Source organism: Papio anubis, chromosome 6, assembly GCF_008728515.1.
Source record: "Papio anubis isolate 15944 chromosome 6, Panubis1.0, whole genome shotgun sequence".
Lineage (NCBI taxonomy): Eukaryota > Metazoa > Chordata > Mammalia > Primates > Cercopithecidae > Papio > Papio anubis.
The window spans coordinates 29008429-29030563 of NC_044981.1; the positions used below are offsets into that span (position 1 = coordinate 29008429).

Consider the following 22135-nt stretch of genomic DNA (forward strand, 5'->3'; position numbering starts at 1 on the left):
GTGAATAGTGCTGCAAAGTTCATATGTGTGCATGTATCTTTATAATAGAATGATTTATATTCCTTTGGGTGTAAACCCAGTAATGGGATTGTTGGGTCAAATGGTATTTCTGGTTCTAGGTCTTTGAGGAATTGCCACACTGTCTTCCACAATGGTTGAACTCAGACAACCTATAGAAAGGGAGAAAATTTTTGCAATCTATCCATCTGACAAAGGTCTAATATCAAGCATCTACAAGGAACATCACTGATTATTAGAGAAATGCAAATCAAAACCACAGTGAGATAACATGTCACACCAGTCAGAATGGCCATTATTAAAAAGTCAAGAAACAATAGATGCTAGTAAGGCTTTGGAGAAATAGGAGACAGCTTTTACACTGTTGGTGACATCTGATTTCTTAACTTAGATACTAATTTATTAACAGACAGAAAACTAATTTCTAATTTCTTAACAGATACATACTGGCTTCTCAGTCAGGCTACTGACCTTTACCCCTTACATACGCACCTTAACTTTTGTATGAACATGGACGTGGCTGCATTGGGTAGGGGAGGGGAGAGGTGGTGGGCAGGGAGAGAGGCTGGCCTCTTTGACAAAGAGGTGGGTAAGGATAGCAGGATTCTACTTAGGGGTAGACAGCAGTGAACTTTCTGTGGATCAGAGACCTGGGTTTTGATTCTATGCTTGTACTGTCAGAGTATGCATATTCCATGTAGATTGTAGCCTGGGGCAGATAGAAGAAAGTAGTCATCCTTCGATGCCTTCTCATCAACTTCAAGATAGTATGTCATTCATTGAAAATATATTTATTGATCTCTTAGTGTATGCAAGAAAATATGTGGAAAGCAGTGGTGACTTAGAGACAGTAAGAAACTGTTTTGACAATAGGATGCCAATCGGGGGGACAGTATTATTAACTGAGCCTGCAGAGGTTGGTGTGGTCTTGTGGGTCAAAGTGTTGTACTTGGACTTTAAGAGCAACAGAGAAGCACTGCAGCTGTGTAAGCAGGAGAGACTCTCTTGGCTTTCTCTGAGATTCTCTCCCTATGTGTCCAAATCTGTTTCTCCATGGATCTCTGCCTTTATCCACATGCTCTTCATCTGTTTCTCTGCTTCTCTGTCTCTTTTTGTCTCTCTACTGCTTTGTTTCTCTCCATTACTGTTATTGTAGCAGTATCTATATATCTCTCCGGGTCCCTTTCCAGCACTGGACCTTCCTATGCCTTTAAGAAAATAAAGGAGCATAGGGCATTGGACCTGAAGCAGTATGTTTTGTTTCTTACCCTCTACTAGATCTTGCTGTCTGCCCTTGTTGATTATGAGACCCTTTATTCTCCTCCTTCTACACTTGAGATCTGACCAAACACAAGAAGGGACAGGTTGCCAAAGGGAGGACTTTGTTTAACTTTTTTGGAGTATTAGAACCTATGGGTCTAAAACAATGTTTATATTAAGAAAATATTTACCATGAAGGAGGGCATGTAAACTCTGTAAAACAATGAAAACAAACAAGACAGAAGTTTCCAGTTTCCCCATTGCTTTCTACCTTTGTCCTCTTTTCTTATTCTTTCTTAATCTTTTATTCTTTTTTCCTTCTTCTTTCCTTCCTCCCTTCCTCTCTCTTTTCCTTTCTTTCTTCTTCTCTCTCTCCCCACCCAATGAAACTTGACTAACTAACAAACCTCAAGGCTTGCAAAAGTCATTGTCAAAAAATACTGTTCTGATGATTATTGACATGAAAGGGGCATGAAAGCAGGTATAAGCCCCCAACTGAGATTTTAAAGTAGAAAACTGTTGCCTTAGCCAAAACAAGGTAATGAGGATGTGTACTCTACTTCCTCTATCCTATAAAAACGGATCTGGCTTCAGTAAGGAGGTCCCAATGCCCATCAATTGAATAAAGTCTTTAGCTTTTGAGTCACATCATTTTCATCAGACAGTCTTTGTCAGTGATTCCCAAATAGCACATGTGTAAAAATACATCTATCCTCCCAGATTTTGGGATTGCTGGATGTCGCCTTGGATGAACAAAGTCCCAGTGGCCAATCTTTCCTGGTGAAAGTCAGCCTCGTACATCTAACTTATGTGTGCTATGAAATGAAAACGTTTGGGAAGCACTGCCTATTTTCCCGTATCGCCACCCACACTGCTGGTCTCTCTTGGTTGCCAGGCCCTGGTTTAGGTTCTGAGCAGAATACTCCACAGTGTTCTCTACAGTGTGTTGTAGAATAGAGGGGTCCTGGCAACCTGAGGCAGAGCTGGTGCTACAGAGTACCTGCTTACTGCTCTAAAATTTTACTGTATACAAGTTCTGGAGAAGCTGAGTGAGGCCATGTCTGTTACCAGGAGACATGAGACTCACAGCAGATCTCTCTGGCTTAACATGGGAGACGGCGGTAAGTGCAGTTATATCTGAAGTTTTTTTAATAGTTAAAAGCTGACTTTATCCAAATAGGGATAAATGTGTTTTCCATAAGAAGTTCTGTTCTAGGTAGAAAAAAATGTGAAGATTTTGGTTAGGTTAAACTGATTTTAAAAGTATAGGAAGAGTTACAGATTTTTTTTCTTATTGAGTCTAGTCTTGAGAACAATTTATCGAGAACTCCAAATTTAAAGGCAGTTAGTTAATTAAAAACTTGAAAGATCTAACTCTTTCAGTTTAAACTGGACTCATTAGAAAAAAAATGGAAGGAAAAGGAATCTAAATGTTCATAATGATTTGTGTCTGACATTAAAATAAGGATTCAGTCACTAGAAGATATGTTGAAGTCCATCAGTACCAAACGGATAAAGCCAAAATAACTTTAAAATTATATCACATGAATGAAGACTTGCCATAGGAATGAAGTCGAGTTTGGATGAAAACGTCCATCTTTGGGAAAACCCAAACTAGCTTTTACAAAAAACTGAAGGATGAAATAAAAGATTAAGCCAACAGAAATAAACATATTGAAAATATTTCAATAAACAGAAATAACTTAGAATGAGTCAGAACTCAGAACATCCAGAACAAGTTCCAAGGAACAAGAAAAGTCAGAGCAAATCTCTGACACTTGGAGGAGATAAAAAAGATGCAGGTATGTTAGAGTGGATGTAATAGACAAATCAGAACATGTCTATTACTTAGATAGCTCTGAATAATCTGATTTATGCTTTTGTAAAAACCTTTGGAGAGGACACAAACAAAATATAGTCAATTATCTGAAAAGAATAAAAGGGACACTTAAAATCATATTAAGCATATAAAATAAATCAAGCATCTTTGGACGAGAACATGCACAGTATGAAAGTTAGCTTCAAAATCTCCAGGACAGAGATTAAATAATTACTGATATGTATCAAGAAAATGAAATAAAACTTTAGGTCTTTTCCATATTTATATATCTTATACGAGAAGAAGATAACCTTCCTGGTTGATTCCACCATCGAACCTGGCCCTGAACCTACTTTTAATATCCAGGAAAAACAGCCATATCACTGTTGTCCTAAAGTAATTAAAAATTCTCTCTATTCTAGTTTCATTGCTGTTAAATTGTCATACAGGAGTTCAAATGGAAGCTTAATAGAATTAAAACTCTTAGGATGGTGTTTTCTAAATATGTATTATCTAAATGTTGGGGAAGAGTAAATCATTTTAATTTCTAGATAGTACATGTACAATATTCTGTTTTTTAAATAAGTTATAGTGGGAGATTTATAAAGGCAGTTGAACAATCGAAGACATTTGGAACTAACTTTCTGTATATCAAGTGCTGTATTTACTGTAGTTAAAACACAGGTATGAAAACAATAGAATGTTTACATACAAATGACTTTTATAAATGACTATTTCAATTGTTTTAAGAAGTCATTTGATGAAAATGATAAAATAGTTAGAGATATAGTGAAAAAATAAAAGAGACCTATGGGGAAACACCATGACAGACTGAGCCAAACGTAGAGCTCAGCTCTTCCTCCCCCAGGATCATAACATATCACCAGATAAACCTTTGAAAAAAAACGAAATGCAACAAAACAAAAGGAAAATCCAGAAAAGAAAATCGTTAGTTTTCTGTATTTCATAATTTCTGTACTCTCCCTCTTCCCAGGTGTCTGTTCACACCTTCTCTTCTCTATCCAAGTGCACATCCTTTCCTTTTCTTCACTCCCAGCTGATGCCCCTGCTTTTCAAAACTTCAGAGAAAATTGGAGAAATCAGAAAGGAATTTCTATCGGATTTCAATGCTATCTCAACACACCCAGCTGCTTCTATATCCATGTATTCTACTTTCTGTCTGGTTCCTATTGATGAACTGTTTGTGTTCTAGCAAAGGCTGATCAATCCTCTGCTGCCCTGGATCCATCCCCTCACCGACCTAAAGACTTTGTTTCAGAGTTCACCCTTGCTCTCCTGCTATGTAATTTTGCGTACTCTATAGGTCATTACCATGGAACACAAGCATGCTCCAATTACATCCATCTTACAGAAAAAAACTCTTTCTGCCTTCTCTTGACCCCCTCTTTCCCTACAGCTATTGAATCATTTCTTTCTGCCTTCAGCAAAGCACCATTAATGAGTTTTCTATGCTTTCTGTCTCTAAGTTGTCTCCTACTGTTCTCTCTTGCTTCCATTCCAGTGTGGCTGTTGCCTTCATTTTTCTCTAGCAAAACTCCTCTCTTAGTGTCACAGAAGACTTCCTTATTGCTAAATCCAATGGTCAGTTCTTAATCTTCATCTCACTTGACCTACTATATTAGCAGCCATTGACACAGCTCCTTCTACTTTGATATACTGTAATACTTTCTTTTCTTTTTCTTTCACTCAAAGCAAGATTCCTCCTCCTACCTTGTCTGAAGGAGGGTGGCAAGAGCAGATTAAAGCATCTGTGAGGCAGCCTTCTAAAGTTTCTCAAGAAGTGGTAGCCAGTGTGAAAATGCATCACCTCACCTTGCTTCATATTTCCCTTCTCTCAGTTCCCTTTTTTCCTCACCTTTGCTGCCCTCTATTTGTATGTCCCAAATAAAGCCTTAATATTTCCTTTTTTGCCTCAAGCTCTGATTTTTAGAGAATCTAGGCTAAGAAACTCACCAAGGTCTTAAGGTAAAAGGCCCAGTAAACACACTGTTATTTTGCTCAATCACTGAAGGCTCTAGCTATTCAAAACTCTTTTCTCTTTCTCCTTCTTCCACATGCACATCCACTAAACCCCGGACCCCAAATTGACAGACCATTCCCAAAACAATAACTTCTGGGTATGTGCTGGCCCTCACTGGTGGCTTTTCAGTGTTGAGTTCCATAGTTCTAAATTCTTGACCTCAGAAACTCTCCAAATTATATAAAATGGCAAACTCAACCAGTTATTATTACTTGAAATATATTTTTATTTATAAAGAAATAAATTTTAATATATTAAAGGATAGTCACAGAACAAATGACAAGTATCGTCGTTGTACAGTCATCTAATATGTTTGGATTATAAAGGCACACAAGGATTTTTATGATAGGGAAGACATTACTATTGTTTTCAACAGAGAAATAGGAGGATTTGGCAGAGGAAGGGAATTAGGAGAAATTTCACCAATAAAACCCAAGAATCTCTGGGTAAGGCAGAGGAGGCCGGATATGACAGGAAGAATTTGCTGGATGCATTGTGGTCTCCTGGCACCATCTGGTGTTGAACCCAAGAACAAAACAGAAGATGAAGAAAACACTTTCAGAAAGTAATGGAGCCAAGATGAGGCCCACTGAGGGTCTTGTTCAAGTGACATTGGGATTTCATAACAGAACAAATGGCTGTCAAAGTAGTTGGGAAACCCCTAGGCTATATCACCTTAAGGCTCCTTCCTTCCCCAACTTTCCAGATGTCCGACTCTAACCTACCTCAGAGATAGCACTTCACCTGTCACCCTCTCTTACCCATGTTTCTCCAACTCGTGCCATTCCCATCTGACTATCCCATCCCCACACCCAGATCCAGAAACTGGATAACCCAGCCTCCCTAAGGAGCAGATGCCATGGTGGAGAGGTGAATGCAATTGGAATCACTGAGCATTTACCTCACATTCTCATTTCCATAGATTTTACCTCATGCCTTAATATTTAATAATATAAAATTAAGTAAAATCTTTCCTTCAAAAAATTTTTAATTGAAATAACATTGCTCTGAAAAAGATAGTTCAACATGTCAAAATGGCCTTTTCTCTTATAAAAATGAAAATTTAAAACCATGCATAATAAAACAAAAGGACACTAAAAACATTTTATCAAATATGTTTGCATATGTTCTTGTGCTTTTGTGTTTATACGTGCGCACCTATGCTTTGTGCCCTGGAATGACTGCTGCTAGTCTCACTGACTCTGTAGGCTTACTCCTACGTAATAAAACATGCCTCCTGATATAACAGTATGCCCTGATTTATGGCAGTGCTTCTATGCCAGGAGCACTTTTGCTTTCTAGGGCATATTTGACAATGTCTGGAGGTTTTTTTGCTTGTCACAACTTAGGGGGAAAGGAGATGCTATTAGCATCTAGTGCACTGAGGCCAAAGATGCTACTGAGCATCCTAAAATGCAGAGGACAGACCCTGACAACAGATAATTATCTGGTCTAAAATGTCCATAGGGCTAAGGGTGAGAAATTTTGATTTATAAAACACTGATACCCGTGTCCTGTTTGGATCTGAGCTCTTTTCCTTTTGTCAAGTGTGCATAGTTTGAAAACAGGCCCCAGATGAAATTCTGTGAACTCTCTGTTTAATTGAAGATTGAAAAGATATCATTAATTACTAACTGCTGGTGAATGTCCCTTCTTGTGAATAGCTGAAATAAAAAGTCATTTGCTATCAAGTGTTAGAATGAGTGATCAAATATACAACGTTATTAAATCAAAGGTTAACTTCATGAGCAAATGTAAGATATCATTTAGTAATTCTTTATAATTCACCATACTACAAAACAAGATTGCCAAGCTTTTTTCCTTCTTTTTTTATTTAAATGGCCAGTTAATACATCTTTTGGGCTTTGTGGTCATATGGGCTCTGTCAGCCACTCATCTCTGTCTTCGTAGCAGTGTGAAAGTAACCTTTGATAATCCATAAATTAATGTGTCTGGCTGTGTTCTGATAAGACTCTATTACAAAACCAGGAAGCTTTTGGATTTGGCCTGTTCTCCCAGTTTACCACAGCCTACTCTAGAACACCGATACCTATTCCTTTTCAGTGCTTGAGTGTATTTAAATAAAGCATGCCCTAATTTATAACCAATTATTAGTAACAAAAGTTAAGTTTTAAGTAATTCAAAAAGGGCTGTATACTTTTCTCTGAGTTGATCCAAAACAATGACTAATATATAATAAACAAGACCTTGTATACCAAAATTGTGTTTGAGGGCTTATATGTCTTTTTTTAATGAATAAAACGAAACGTTATTTAAAATTACTGATGAATTCATTATAACCTTTTTCACTATTTATCAACAGATAATAAAAGTATAATTACTAACATGTGGGTACTCGTACAGTTTTGGACATTTTTAAAAAGTTTGTAGAGTGAAAAGATTGTTAATCTCTGGACTGTAAATCATATATTTCACAGAAATGTAATCCAGCCTCTACCAGCCTCCAGAGCCTTATTTTTGTACTAGCCGCCAGATACCCTATTTCCCAGGCTGTATTATGTCCCTGACCCTTCGTTTGGCTGTTCCCTTTTACTGGAATGCCTCTCTGGCACTTCTTTCACACCATTGTTAAGAGATTTGTTCATTCTTTTTTTTTTTTTTTTTTTTTTTTTTTTTTTAATTTATTTGTATTATTATACTTTTAAGTTGGCAGGGTACATGTGCATAGCGATGCAGGTTTTATGTGCTCACTTGTGCCTTGTTGGTGTGCTGCACCCATCAGCTAGATCATTTATGCAGGTATAACTCCCAGTGCAATCCCTCCCCTCCCCCTCCCCTCCCCATGATAGAGGCGATTGTGTGATGTTCCCAATTCCTGGAGTCAAGAGTGATCTCATTGTTCAGTTCCACCTATGAGTGAGAACATCGCGGTGTTTAGTTTTTCTATTCTTGTGATAGTTTGCTAAGAATGGTGGTTTCCAGCTGCATCCATGTCCTATACAAAGGACTGAACTCATCCTTTTTATGGCTGCATATAGTATTCCATGATTGTATATGTGCCCACATTTTCTTAATCAATCTGTCACTGATGGACATTTAGGTTGATTCAAGTCTTTGCTATTATGAATAGTGCACTTAATAAACATGCGATGTGCATGTGTCTTTATAGCAGCATAATTTATGAAATCCTTTGGGTATATACCCAGTAATGGGATGCTTTTTTTTTTTTTTTAATCTTTTCCTAATTCATGCGTTTTTCCTTAGGTAGAAAACACAGGAGAGAAAAAAAAGGCCAAACACATTTTAATATTTAAATTCATAGATCCAGAACCCAGAGTTACAGTATATTGTTTATTGAGATAAAGGGGTAGGTGGATTCAGTAAATGTCACATGGGCAATTGTCTTAAGATGATAGAAACCATATAAGCTTCCTTGTTGTCCATTTTTAAATGGTGCCTAATACTGTGCAGTTTACCATGCACCACTCTCTTACACGTACTGTTATGTAGCTGCTGTAGCCAGGAATTAAACCTGTGGTCTGTTTGACATGAGGCCAGATTTTATTAAACTAGGTCATCAGGGCACACACAGGGGGCTGGGTCACGCTGACACTGTGTCATCTCTGGAAATTAAATGTGTAAGCATGTCAGTAGGCAAACGAAATGGCTGCTCCTGCTATGAGAAGCAGACAGCAGGGAGGTGTGTAATATTTGAGCATGCATCCAATTAATGATGAATTACAATGGGTGTCCTGGAAAAGTTCCTGTGATACTGATATTATGTGAAAGGAGTTCATCATATTTGAAATTATCACAAAAATTGCAGAATAATTCAAAACGAATGGGTAATTATCCAATTGTTGTATGAGTTATTGCTTCAACTTGCACATTCTTAATACATGTGGATTTCTGCCCTCTCCTTGTAGAAGCACTGAGAACCTGAGCTGACATGAGTCATTTGGTCATGATTTCCTAGGGCAGAAGTGGGGTACCCTGCATAGGGAGATCATTGATAGTTCTTTTGAAGGGTGAGTTTGGTTCTGTCTAGGAGATAGGAGAATGAATTAAATGACATTTAAAAAATGGCTTTTTAACATCTGTCTTTGCCTGAAAGGGATTTTGTATTTAATTCTTTTTGATAATTATGGAGTTGTTATTCATTATAATTAGCATCAGGATTTTTTTTTTTTTTTTTTTATACTTTAAGTTCTGGGGTATATGTGCAGAACGTGCAGGTTTGCTGCATAGGTATATGCATGCCATGGTGGTTTGCTGCACCCATAAAACTGTCATCTACATGAGGTATTTCTTCTAATGCTATCCCTTCCCTAGCCCCCTACCCCCTGACAGGCCCTGGTGTGTGATGTTCCCCTCCCTGTGTCCATGTGTTCTCATTGTTCAATTCCCACTTATGAGTGAGAACATGCAGTGTTTGGTTTTCTGTTCCTGTATTAGTTTGCTGAGAATGATTGTTTCCAACTTCATCCATGTCCTTGCAAAGGACATTAACTCATCCTTTTTATGGCTGCATAGTATTCCATGGTGTATATGTGCCACATTTTCTTTATCAAGTCTATCATTGATGGGTGTTTGTGTTGGTTCCAACTCTTAGATATTGTAAATGGTGTTGCAATAAACATACGTGTGCATGTGTTTTTATAGTAGAATGATTTATAATTCTTTGGGTATATACCCAGTAATGGGATTGCTGGTCAAATGCTATTTCTGGTTCTAGAGCCTTGGGGAATTACCATACTGTCTTCCACAATGGTTGAACTAATTTACTCTCCCAGCAACAGTGTAAAAACATTCCTATTTCTCCACATCCTCTCTAGCATCAGTTGTTTCCTGACTTTTTAATGATCACCATTGTTAGAATGGTGATCTCACACCAGTTAGTGGTGTGAGATGGTAGCTCATTGTGGTTTTGGTTTGCATTTCTCTAATGACCAGTGATGATGACCTTCTTTTCATATGTTTGTTGGCCACATAATTGTCTTCTCTTGAGCAGTGTCTGTTCATATCTTTTGCCCACTTTTTGATGGGGTTGGTTTTTTTTCTTATAAATTTTTTTCAGTTCCTTGTAGATTCTGGATATTAGTCCTTGTCAGATGAATGGATTGCAAAATTTTTCTCCCATTCTGTAGGTTGCCTGTTAACTCTGATGACAGTTTCTTTTGCACAGAAGCTCTTCAGTTTAATTAGATCCCATTTGTCAATTTTGGCTTTTGTTGCCATTGCTTTTGGTGTTTTAGTCATGAAGTGTTTGCCTATACCTGTGTCCTGAATGGTATTGCCCAGGTTTTCTTCTAGGGTTTTTATGGTTTTAGGTCTTACATTTAAGTCTTTAATCCATCTTGAGTTAATTTTTGTATAAGGTATAAGAAGGAGTCCAGTTTCAGTTTCCTACATATGGCCAGTCAGTTTTCCTAATACCATTTATTACGTGGGGAATCCTTTCCCCATGGTTTTTTTTTTTTTTTTTTTTGGTCAGGTTTGTCAAAAATCAGATGGTTGTAGATGTGTAGCATTATTTCTGAGTCCTCTGTTCTGTTCCATTGGTCTATATATCTGTTTTGGTATCAGTACCATGCTGTTTTGGTTACTGTACCCTTGCAGTATAGTTTGAAGTCAGGTAGCATGATGTATCCAGTTTTGTTCTTTTTGCTTATGATTGTCTTGGCTATATGGGCTCGTTTTGATTCCATATGAAATTTAGAGTAGTTTTTTTCTAATTCTGTGAAGCAAATCAATGGTAGCTTGATGGGGATAGCACTGAATCTATAAATTACTTTGGGCAGTATGGCCATTTTCACGATACTGATTTTTCCTATCCTTGAGCATGGAATGTTTTTTTCATTTTTTGTATCCTCTCTTACTTCCTTGAGCAGTGGTTTTTAGTTCTTTCTGAAGAGATCCTTCACATCCCTTGTAAGTTGTATTCCTAGGTATTTTATTCTCTTTATAGCAATTGTGAATGGGAGTTCACTCATGATTTGGGTCTCTGTCTATTATTGGTATATAGAAATGACTGTGATTTTGCACATTGATTATGTATCCTGAGACTTTGCTGAAGTTGCTTATCAGCTTAAGGAGATTTTGGGGTGAGACAATGGGGTTTTCTAAATATACAATCATATACAGTCATGTCATCCACAAGCAGAGACAATTTGACTTCCCCTCTTCCTAACTGAATATCCTTTACTTCTTTCTCTTGCCTGATTGCCCTGGCCAGAACTTTCAAAACTGTGTTGAATAGGAGTTGTCAGAGAGGGCATCCTTGTCTTGTGCTGGTTTTCAAAGGGAATGCTTCCAGTTTTCCCTTTGTCCTTTTGGTCCATTCAGTATGTCATTGGCTGTGGGTTTGTTACAAATAGCTCTTATTATTTTGAGATATGTTTCATTGATTCCTAGTTTATTGAGAGTTTTTAGCATGAAGGAGTATTGAATTTTATCAAAGACCTTTTCTGCATCTATTGAAATAATCATGTGGTTTTTGTTATTGGTTATGTTTGTATGATGGATGATGTTTATTGATTTGCATATGTTGAACCAGCCTTGCATCCCAGGGATGAAGCCAACTCACTCGTGGTGGATAAGCTTTTTGATGTGCTGCTGGATTTGGTTTGCCAGTATTTTATTGAGGAATTTTGCATTGATGTTCATCAGGGACATTGGCCTGAAATTTTCTTTTTTCATTGTGTCTTGGCCAGGTTTTGGTATCAGGATGATGCTGGCTTCACAGAATGAGTTAGAGAGGAGTCTCTATTTTTCTATTGTTTGAAATAGTTTCAGAAGGTATGGTACCAGCTCCTCTTTGTGACTCTGGTACAATTTGGGTGTGAATCGGTCTGGTCCTGGGTTTTTTCTGGTTGCTAGGCTATTAATTACTACCTCAATTTCAGAACTTGTTATTGGTCTGCTCAGGGATTAGACTTCTTCCTGGGTTAGTCTGGGGAGGGTGTATGTGTCCAGGAATTTATCCATTTCTTCTAGATTTTCTACTTCATTTACCTAGAGGTGTTTACAGTATTCTCTGATGGCAGTTTGTATTTCTGTGGGATCGGTGGTGATATCCCCTTTTTCATTTTGTATTGTGTCTATTTGATTCTTCTGTCTTTTCTTATTTGTCTAGCCAGCAGTCTATTTTGTTAATCTTTTCAAGAAATCAGCTCATAGATTCATTGATTCTTTGAAGGGTTTCTTGTGTCTCAATCTCCTTCATTTCTGCTCTGATCTTAGTTATTTCTTGTCTTCTGCTAGCTTTTGACATTGTTTGCTCTTGCTTCTCTAGTTCTTTTAATTATGATGGTAGGGTGTCAATTTTAGATGTGTCCTGCTTTCTCCTGTGGGCATTTAGTGCTATAAATTTCCCTCTAAACACTGCTTTAGCTGTGTCCCAGAGATTCTGGTATGTTGTGTCTTTGTTCTCATTGATTTCAAAGAACTTATTTATTTCTGCCTTAATTTTGTTATTTACCCAGTAGTCATTCAGGAGCAGGTTGTTCAGTTTCCATGTACTTTCACAGTTTTGAGTGAGTTTCTTAATATTGAAGTCTATTTTGATTGCACTGTGGTCTGAGAGACTTTTGTTATGATTTCCATTCTTTTGCATTTGCTGAGGAGTGTTTTACTTCCAATTATGTGGTCAATTTTAGAATAAGTGCTATGTGGTGCTGAGAAGAATGTATGTTCTGTTGATTTGGGGTGGAGAGTTCTGTAGATGTCTATTAGGTCTGCTTGGTCCAGAGCTGAGTTCAAGTCCTCAATATACTTATTAATCTGCTGTCTAATTGATCTGTATAATATTGATATTGGGTGTTAAAATCTCCCACTATTATTGTGTAGGAGTCTAAGTCTCTTTGTAGGTCTAATAACTTCCTTTATGAATCTGGGTGCTCCTGTATTGGGTGCATATATGTTTACAATAGTTAGCTCTTCTTGTTGCATTGATCTCTCTTCCATTATGTAATGCCCTTCTCTGTCTTTTTAAACTTTGTTGGTTTAAAGTCTGTTTTAACAGAGACTAGGATTGCAACCCCTGCTTTTTTTTTTTTTTTCTTTCTATTTGTTTGGTAAATATTCCTCCATCCCTTTATTTTGGGCCTATGTGTGTCTTTGCACATGAGATGGGTCTCCTGAATACAGCACACAGATGGGTCTTGACTCTTTTTCCAATTTGCCAGTCTGTGTCTTTTAATTGGGCCTTTTAGCCCATTTACGTTTAAGGTTAATATTGTTATGTGTGAATTTGATCCTGTCATTATGATGTTAACTGGTTATTTTGCCCATTAGTTAATGCAGTTTCTTCATAGTGTCAATGGTCTTTACAATTTGTTATGTTTTTGCAGTGGCTGGTACTGGGTTTTCCTTTCCTTGAGGTGTTCAGGAGTTTTTGCAGGGCAGGCTTGGTGGTGACAAAATCTCTCAGCATTTGCTTGTCTGTAAAGGATTTTATTTCTCCTTCACTTATGAAGCTTAGTTTGGATGGATATGAAATTCTGGGTGGAAAATTCTTTTCTTTTAGAATGTTGCATATTGGCCCACTTTCTTCTGGCTTGTAGAGTTTCTGCAGAGACATCTGTTGTTAGTCTGATGGGCTTCTTTTTGTGGGTAACCCAACCTTTCTCTCTGGCTGTCCTTAAATTTTTCCCTTCATTTCAACCTTGGTGAATCAGACAATTATGTTTCTTGGGGTTGCTCTTCTCGAGGAGTATCTTTGTGGTGTTTTCTCTATTTCCTGAATTTGAATGTTGGCCTGTCTTGCTAGGATGGGGAAGGTCTCCTGAATAATATCCTGAAGAGTGTTTTCCAACTTGGTTCCACTCTCCCTGTCACTTTCAGGTACACCAATCACACGTAGATTTGGTCTTTCCACATATTCCCATATTTCTCGGATACTTTGTTTGTAACTTTTTGTGTTTTTTTTCTCTAATCTTGTCTTCATGCTTTATTTCATTAAGTTGATCTTCAATCTCTGATATCCTTTTTTCCACTAGATTGATTTGGCTATTGATACTTGCGTATGATTCATGAAGTTCTCGTGGTGTGTTTTTCAGCTCCATCAGGTTATTTATGTTCTTCTCCAAACTGGTTATTCTAGTTATCAATTCCTCTAACCTTTTTTCAAGGTTCTTAGCTTCCTTGAATTGGGTTAGAACATGCTCCTTTAGCTTGGGGGAGTTTGTTATTACCCACCTTCTGAAGCCTGCTTCTGTCAATTCATCAAACTCATTCTCCATCCAGTTTTGTTCTCTTGCTGGCAAGGAGTTGTGATCCCTTGGAGGAGAAGAGGCGTTCTGGATTTTGGAATTTTCAGCCTTTCTGTGCTGGTTTTTCCTCGTCTTAGTGGATTTCTATACCTTTGGTCTTTGATGTTGGTGACCTTCGGATGGGGTTTCTGAGTAGATGTCCTTTCTGTTGATGTTGATGCTATTCCTTTCTGTTTGTTAGTTTTCCTTCTAACAGTCAGGGCCCTCTGCTGCAGATCTGCAGGAGTTTGCTGGAGGTCCACTCCAGACCTTATTTCCCTGGGTAACAACAGTGGAGGCTGCAGAACAGCAGAGATTGCTGCCTGTTCCTTCCTCTGGAAGCTTTGTCCTAGATGGGCACCTGCCAGATGCCAGCTGGAGCTGTCCTGTGTAATGTGTCTGTCGACCTCTGCTGGGAGGTGCCTCCCAGTCAGCAGGCATGGGGGTCAGGTACCCACTTGAGGAGACAGTCTGTCGCTTAGCATAGCTGGAACTCTGTGCTGGGAGATCCACTGCTCTCTTCAGAGCTGGCGGGCAGGGACGTTTAAGTCTGCTGAAGCTGCACCCACAGCCTCCTCTTTCCCCAGGTGCTCTGTCCCAGGGAGATGGGAATTTGATCTATAAGCCCCTGACTGGGGCTGATGCCTTTTTTTCAGAGATGCCCTGCCCAGAGAGAAGGAATCTAGAGAGGCAGTCTGCCTACAGGGGCTTTGGTGAAATGCAATGGGTTCTGCCCAGTTCTATCTTCCCTGTGGCATTGCTTACACTGTGAGGGAAAACTGCCTACTCAAGTCTCAGTAATGGCAGATGCCCCTCCCTACACCAAACTATAGTGTCCCAGGTTGACTTCAGACTGCTGTGCTTACTATGAAAACTTCAAGCCAGTGGTTGTTAGATTGTTGGGCTCCTGGGGGTGGGATCTGCTGAGCAAGACCACTTTGCTCCCTGGCTTCTGCCCCCTTTCCAGGGAAGTAAACTGTTCTGTCTTGTTGGTGTTCCAGATGCCACTGGGGTATGAAAATAAAATCCTGCAGCTAGCTCGGTGTCTGCCTAATTGGCAGCCCAGTTTTGTGCTTGCACTGTCAAGGGCCCAGGGCCCTTTGACAGAGGCACCCAAGGAATCTCCTGGTCTGCGGATTGTGAAAACCATGGGAAAAACATAGTATCTGGGCCTGAGTGCACCATTCCTCATGGCACAATCCCTCATGGCTTCCCTTGGCTAGTGGAGGGAGTTCCTCAACCCCTTGCACTTCCAGGGTGAGATGATGGCCCACCCAGCTTTGGCTCACCCTCTGTGGGCTGCACCCACTCTCTAACAAGTCCCAGTGAGATAAGCCAGGTCCCTCAGTTGGAAATGCAAAAATCTCCTGCCTTCTGCATTGATCTCACTGAGAGCTGCAGATCAGAGCTGTTCCTATTCGGCCATCTTGGGAAAAGTTCCTCATTAAAAATTTATATAGTTGGCTGGGTGCAGTGGTTCATGCCTGTAGTCCTAGCATTTTGATAGGCCAAAATGGTAGGATCCCCTGAGGTCAGGAGCTCGAGACCAGCCTGGCCAACATGGCGAAATCCTGTCTCTACTAAACATACAAAAAAAAAAAAAAAAAAAAAGATTAGCCAGGTGTGGTGGCACACGCCTGTAGTCCCAGCTACTTGGGAGGCTGAGGCAGAAGAATCGCTTGAACCTGGGAGGTGGAGGTTGCAGTGAGCCGAGATCACACCACTGCACTCCAGCCTGGGAGACAGAACAAGACTCTGTCTCAATTAAAGAAAAATTTATACAGTTCTAGCTATAAAAATGTAAGGTACCATGTTATTTTTATTCCTGATGTATGTCATTGGAAGCCAATGACCTGATTTCTATCTTCCAGAGATAATGACCTCTTATCCTTAGCATATTCAGGATGTTTTCACCTGGAATGTAGTTTTCTTTACTCCACATATGTTTATAGTTTTATTTCTTCCTTCAAAATAATATTCCGTAGTTGGTAGCCCATCTATTCTTTACTGTGAATTTCTCAAACACATAGACATTCAATATGTTTGCCTTCTTGTTTTATTTTGCATCTAGTAAAACCTTAAATTGCTTTTTAATTCTTTTATAAGTCATGATATACCCTATACCCTCTAGAGGAATATTATATATTATTTGTTGACAGTGCTAGCATCTTCTAATCACTCACGATGATAAACCTACATAAACTATTACTGATTGAATGAATCATGAATACACTGATATGTTGATCTATGAGTTGACATCAGTTCTTAGTGCACATTTCTATTTAAAGGGCGGTTCTTAAAGGGCGGAGATCACAGTTCACTTTATGTCATATAAACTTATTATTGATTGAATTTCGATGTAATTTAGCAAGTATACTGTTTGTTTGTTTGTTTGTTTGTTTTTGAGACAGTCTCACTCTGTAGCCCAGACTGGAGTGCAGTGGCATGATCTTGGCTCACTGCAACCTCCAACTCCTTCGGAGGTTGGGTTCAAGCAATTCTCCTGCCTCAGCCTCCCAGGTAACTGGGATTACAGGTGTGTGCCACTGAACCTGGATATTTTTTGTATTTTTAGTAGAGATGAAGTTTCATCATGTTGGCCAGGCTGGTTTTGAACTCTTGACCTCAGATAATTTGCCTGCCTCGGCCTCCCAAAGTGCTAGGATTACAGGCATGAACCACCTCGCCCGGCCAAGTATGTTGTAAAATTTAAAAAGTGTAACAGGATAATAGAGGGAGAGAGATTACCTGTGGTAATATTAAACATAAGAACAAACACTAAAGTGAATAATTGTACAGGTGAGTAACAGCTCATGCTAGCACAGCTTTCAAGAGAACTTTGCCAATCAGGACTATCATAGATGAATCCAGCTTATAGGCTGGAAGGTAAACTAGATGACTAAACATGAGGTGTGCTGCATAATGCTTGCATAAGAATATTTGTTGAGCAATTGAGTTTTATGTGAATATGAGGAATACATTTTCCCCTATACTCTGGGAATGGGGAACCACAGAAATCAAAGCAAGAATCATATACTATAATTGAGTGACAATCATTAGATCACAGTTGAGTCAAAATCATTACATAATAGTAGACTTGTTATTATTGGCTTATCTATGCAAAAGTGCATGTTTTCATAAAACAGCTAAAAACATATTGGTCACATGTCAAAAGCAGAACCTGCTTGATTATTGCAAGCAAACTTAGTTGAGTATTAATGACTAGTGACTCTCCATACAATATATGACTGGAAAAGATCTGTATATTTGCCTTCAAGACTACTCAATCTGATATTATTATTACTGAGAAAATCAACAGTTTATTAATCATAACTGACATTTACTGAGTCCTTACTGTCTGCCTTCTAATTATCTACTAAAGTACACTGAATTTTTGAGGTTGTCCTCATTTTAGAAATGTTCCCATTTTAGAAACTGAGGCTCAGAGTTATTAAATCATTTACCCACACTTATGCAGCTGATAAATAAATGGTGGAGATAGGATATAGACTCTGGTGTCTCCAAGTTCAAATAATATTTTTTACTGCCACACTGAAGTATCTGTACTTCTGGAAATGACACCTTCAACTCTGCTATCACCATTAAAAGCAAGTGTGTCACACTTCTATAACTTAGTAGAGAAAATAAATCATGTTCTTCACATATTATAAAGACAAAACACGGATTGACTTATTTTTCTTATATTTTCAGATATTTGTTTTTCCATTTGTATAGAAACACAAGTGGATAAATATAGACTACGTAAGAATTTTTATTGAATACAATTGAAAGTAATAAGCATATAAGAGATCAAAATATGAAGAAAACTATGACTAAAAAAGTAGATCACACATATGTTAATTGATTTTTATTGATCATGTATTACCAGGTGCTTTATTTATATTTTTATAGCTTAATCAACATAACAGTCAAGCTCTTTTTTTTTTTTTAACTCTGAAGTAAACTTAGGTCCAAAACTCCAGTGAAATTTACACAAACTCAAAAAGGAAGTTGTAGAGTTAAAATCCGAATTCTCTAGTCTAATCTCTCCACTATTCCCCACAAAGCAAATGCAAGCTTTTTATTGTGATAAATGAGAAACACATTTTAGAGCTAGTTGTTTTCAGGAATTGTTAGAATATTCATGGGAAAGGATATAATGTAGAAGCGCCGGGAAAATGGCTGTAAAACATATCACACAAATGAGAAGTAAAGAAGAAATAAAAGGTGGAAAAGGAAGGAAGGGAAGGAAAAAAGCAAGAAAGGAAGGAAGGCTAAAGAAAAGCACAGGGAGGGAGAGCGAGAAACAGAAATGATGTGACTCATGCAGATTTAAAAGGTATGGGGGAATATTGCCTTACATGGGCTCAAAAGAAGTCTGGGAAGAGATTGGAGAGGATAGACAGTTCTGAGGCCAAGTGAAATACAGTAATGCAGATGGAGAAGATTACATCTCTTCCTTTATAGACTGCTAAAATTCTTGAGTGAAGAATTATACAAGATGACCTTTAAAGTTTCTTTGTGAAAAAAGTTGAGCGCTGTGTACTCTGTTTCATTTTTTATGTGAAGTCTCTGTGAAATAATCTTCGCAGTGCTCCTTTCACATCATTATTCCTCAGTGTATAGATGAGGGGATTGAGGGTCGGGGTCACAACTGTATAGAAGAGGGAGATGAACTTCCCATGAGCATGGGCATAAGAACTGTTGGGCTGGATGTAGACAGCTGTGATGGTCCCATAGAAGAGGGACACTACTATCAAGTGGGATCCACATGTCCCTAGGGCTTTGCACCAGGCCTGGACTGACTTGATCCTTATGATCGCCTTGGCAATATGTCCATAGGACAGTAATATTAGCATTAAGGGCAAGAGGAGTAAGACCAATGAAGCAACAAAGAGCTGAACCTCATTGTCATGGATGTCCACACATGCAAGCTTAATCATGGAGGGTACCTCACAGAAGAAATGATGGAGCAACTGGTGTCCACAGCGAGGCAGCCAGAGGGTGACAGTTCCCTGGATGAGAGTGTTTCCCACTCCACTCAGCCACGCAACCCCTGCCAGAGCCTGGCACAGCCGAGGGTTCATTACAGCTGTATAGTGGAGAGGTTTGCAAACTGCAGCATAGCGATCAAAAGCCATTACAGCCAGGAGGACGCACTCAGTGGAGCCCAATGCCAGGGAGATATAGAGCTGGATGACACAACCCAGGAATGTGATTGTTTTGGCAGGTCCTTTTAGGTTCCACAGCAGCTGAGGGACAATACTGGTGGTAAAACAGATATCAACTAAGGAGAGGTGAATAAGAAAAAAGTACATGGGTGTCTTGAGTTTAGGGTCTACAGAGCAGATCAGAATAATTACTGTATTTCCCACAAGGGTAAGGAGATAGGATATCAAAACAGCCACAAAGAGTATGTTTTCCAGGTGGGGCTGATCCGAGAAGCCCACTAGGATGATGTCTCCCTTGACACTGCTATTGGTCATGCCCATCACCCTGCTCAGAACAGGAGCAAGACATTACAAGAATTCAGGGAGGATAATGTGTTGGCCATTGGGCACAATATCAACCTTTAATAAACATTTAATCAAAACACTGACTCAGAGATGTTACAGTGACTCATGGAATAAATTTTGGTATAGAAACCACAAAGGAAGACCTTAAAGAAAATACGTAATACAGAGAGACACATGAAGCCTATTGTGGAAGCAGTGTTTTCCTGACAGATAACTATTAGAAGCTGAGATAAAATGTATCACTGAAAAAAAAGGGAAAGAAAGAAAATATCAAAGGAATAAAGTACATTCAATCAATTTATAACTTAGGACAAATAGTTCAAATTCAGTGAAAAAACTCAATAATGGTTAATATACACAAGTAATTAAAATAAATAGCATTTCCATTCTTCAACTGTAAATTTTGAGTTGGGCATTTTTTAAAGGTTTTTCTTTATATGAATGGTAGCTAGCTTCTGGAGATTATAGATGTTATTTTTCCTATAAAATGGCAAACATTTGGCTATTGAGAGTAATAATATTAACATTTATAACTTAATGTTTGATTATATGGACACATACTTTCAATGACATGTTTTCTTTAGGGATCAGTTGACTCATTTAGTCCACCAGCATATTGATGATGTAAGCTCATGCAGTTTATTCACAGCAACCCTCCTTCTCTTCTTTGGTGTGTGGTGTTAGGGAAGGGAGTCAGCTCCCGATCTTGTGTGTTGAATGAAGAGGTGGTTGATTCTGTATGGAAAGAGTGGTGATCGGGGTAAGGAGGCTTCTTTAGTAAGACAAAGAAGCTGCCTCCATGGGCATCAAACCAACATAGAATGTTTATCTTCTAGAAGACTAAAAGATCAAAATTTTTAATTGGCTCTTTAAAAGTCCAAACAGTTATAAATGCAGAAGTTTAAAATATATTCACTGATACAAAGTATATACCCAAAGTTCCTGACTTTACCTCATAGTTAGGACAAATAGGCACTTTCCACATGGTATCAGCAAAAATTACTCCAGCCTAAAATTCTTCCCCTATAATAATTGTATATCCTGAAATTGCATTAATATTTGTTCTGAAAATTAATCATGAAAGTAAAATATATAAGGTAATTTTCACTGATTTTGTAAATATTTATTTCACTTACGTAAAAATTGTACTTAGCAGAACTCAATGGAAATGAAAGGAAGTCGCAGGAAAAATCAGAGGAGGCATCTGGGTACCCCATAAGAGGATGAAGACACTGAGCGATCCCTCAAAATAGGATGAGGAGAGCACAATAGTAAAAAGAGAACATGAAAGGACCCCTAAGGAACAAACCAGTTTATATATATGCTGTATGTGATATATTCAATATAACATACACTAAATATATATAGTTCTAATAAATTCACTCACAGTTATACACATATATACCCATAAAGACATACATACATGCGTAAGTCTTCTGATCCTCTCACTTACGTTAATTCCCACCCATTTAGCTACACTAAATTGTACTCATTTTACTTCTATCAAAGGAATGAGATAAAACCAGACACATGTCACTCTTGTTCTACTCTCTTTAATGCAGCCTGCTCATTGCCAATTTACCCATCCCAATCAAAGGAGACTTTTCCTGTGTTTTTAACACACACTCACACACAATACCTCCGAAGAAATGTGATGAGAGATCAATTCACAGTCATGAACCAGCTCCTTATTTGTAAGAATATGTTTGTTTCAGGCTTGTAGAAGAATTTTATTTTACCATGGTGCAAAATTTAACATGTGCACTATATCACCTCCCCTCACCCAGATGAACGTCACTTTAAACCAGTTTGCCATTAAAAGTTAAGAATCATGGGCATGGTATAGAAATAAAATCAAAGCATAAAAAGAAGTAAATATGTTACAAGAAAAAAAGTTTTCCACATTTTTTCACACTAATAATCATATTTTAATACAAAAAGGAAGTTTAAGCCACAGAGTTCAAACCATTATTACCTTCAAGTGACAAATCAGTGTCTAAGGCTCATGTATTGGTTGTCGAGGCTGTTATTTGAGATTCGAGATCGCTGAAGATCAGCAAATCAGGAGACACTGGCAAGGACACAGGACACTGAATCCAAAAAGGTCCCAGGGACACAGTTCTCCCAACGTGGCAATTAATATCAGGCTCTGTAGTATCCAAAGATGAACTGTCCCAGGAGATTATTCTGAAAGAAATACTTTTGACTCTCTGATCTTTCAATATTGTTTAAATGTGAGCAAAACTGCAAAGATATTTAACTTCTGCCC

General features: G+C 38.3%; 2 protein-coding genes across 2 annotated transcripts in view; one reads left to right on the forward strand and one right to left on the reverse strand.

Moving 5' to 3' along the window:
- The first annotated feature begins 344 nt into the window (after positions 1-344).
- LOC110740371 (olfactory receptor 2G3-like) overlaps positions 345-22135 on the forward strand; it is an 84526-nt gene continuing 62735 nt past the window's right edge. Inside the window, exon 1 of the mRNA XM_031667011.1 lies at positions 345-2399. The gene's annotated coding sequence lies outside the window, so the exon portion shown is untranslated. The remainder of the gene's footprint in view (positions 2400-22135) is intronic.
- Positions 18148-20689, reverse strand: LOC116275264 (olfactory receptor 2G3-like). The gene has a single exon (XM_031667013.1). The coding sequence runs from the start codon at positions 19840-19842 to the stop codon at positions 18910-18912; it is 933 nt and encodes a 310-aa protein (XP_031522873.1). The 5' UTR covers positions 19843-20689; the 3' UTR covers positions 18148-18909.

Excerpts from the sequence above, each read along its gene's own strand:
- LOC116275264 (XM_031667013.1), bottom strand. The coding sequence starts at position 19,842 with ATGGGCATGACCAATAGCAGTGTCAAGGGAGACATCATCCTAGTGGGC.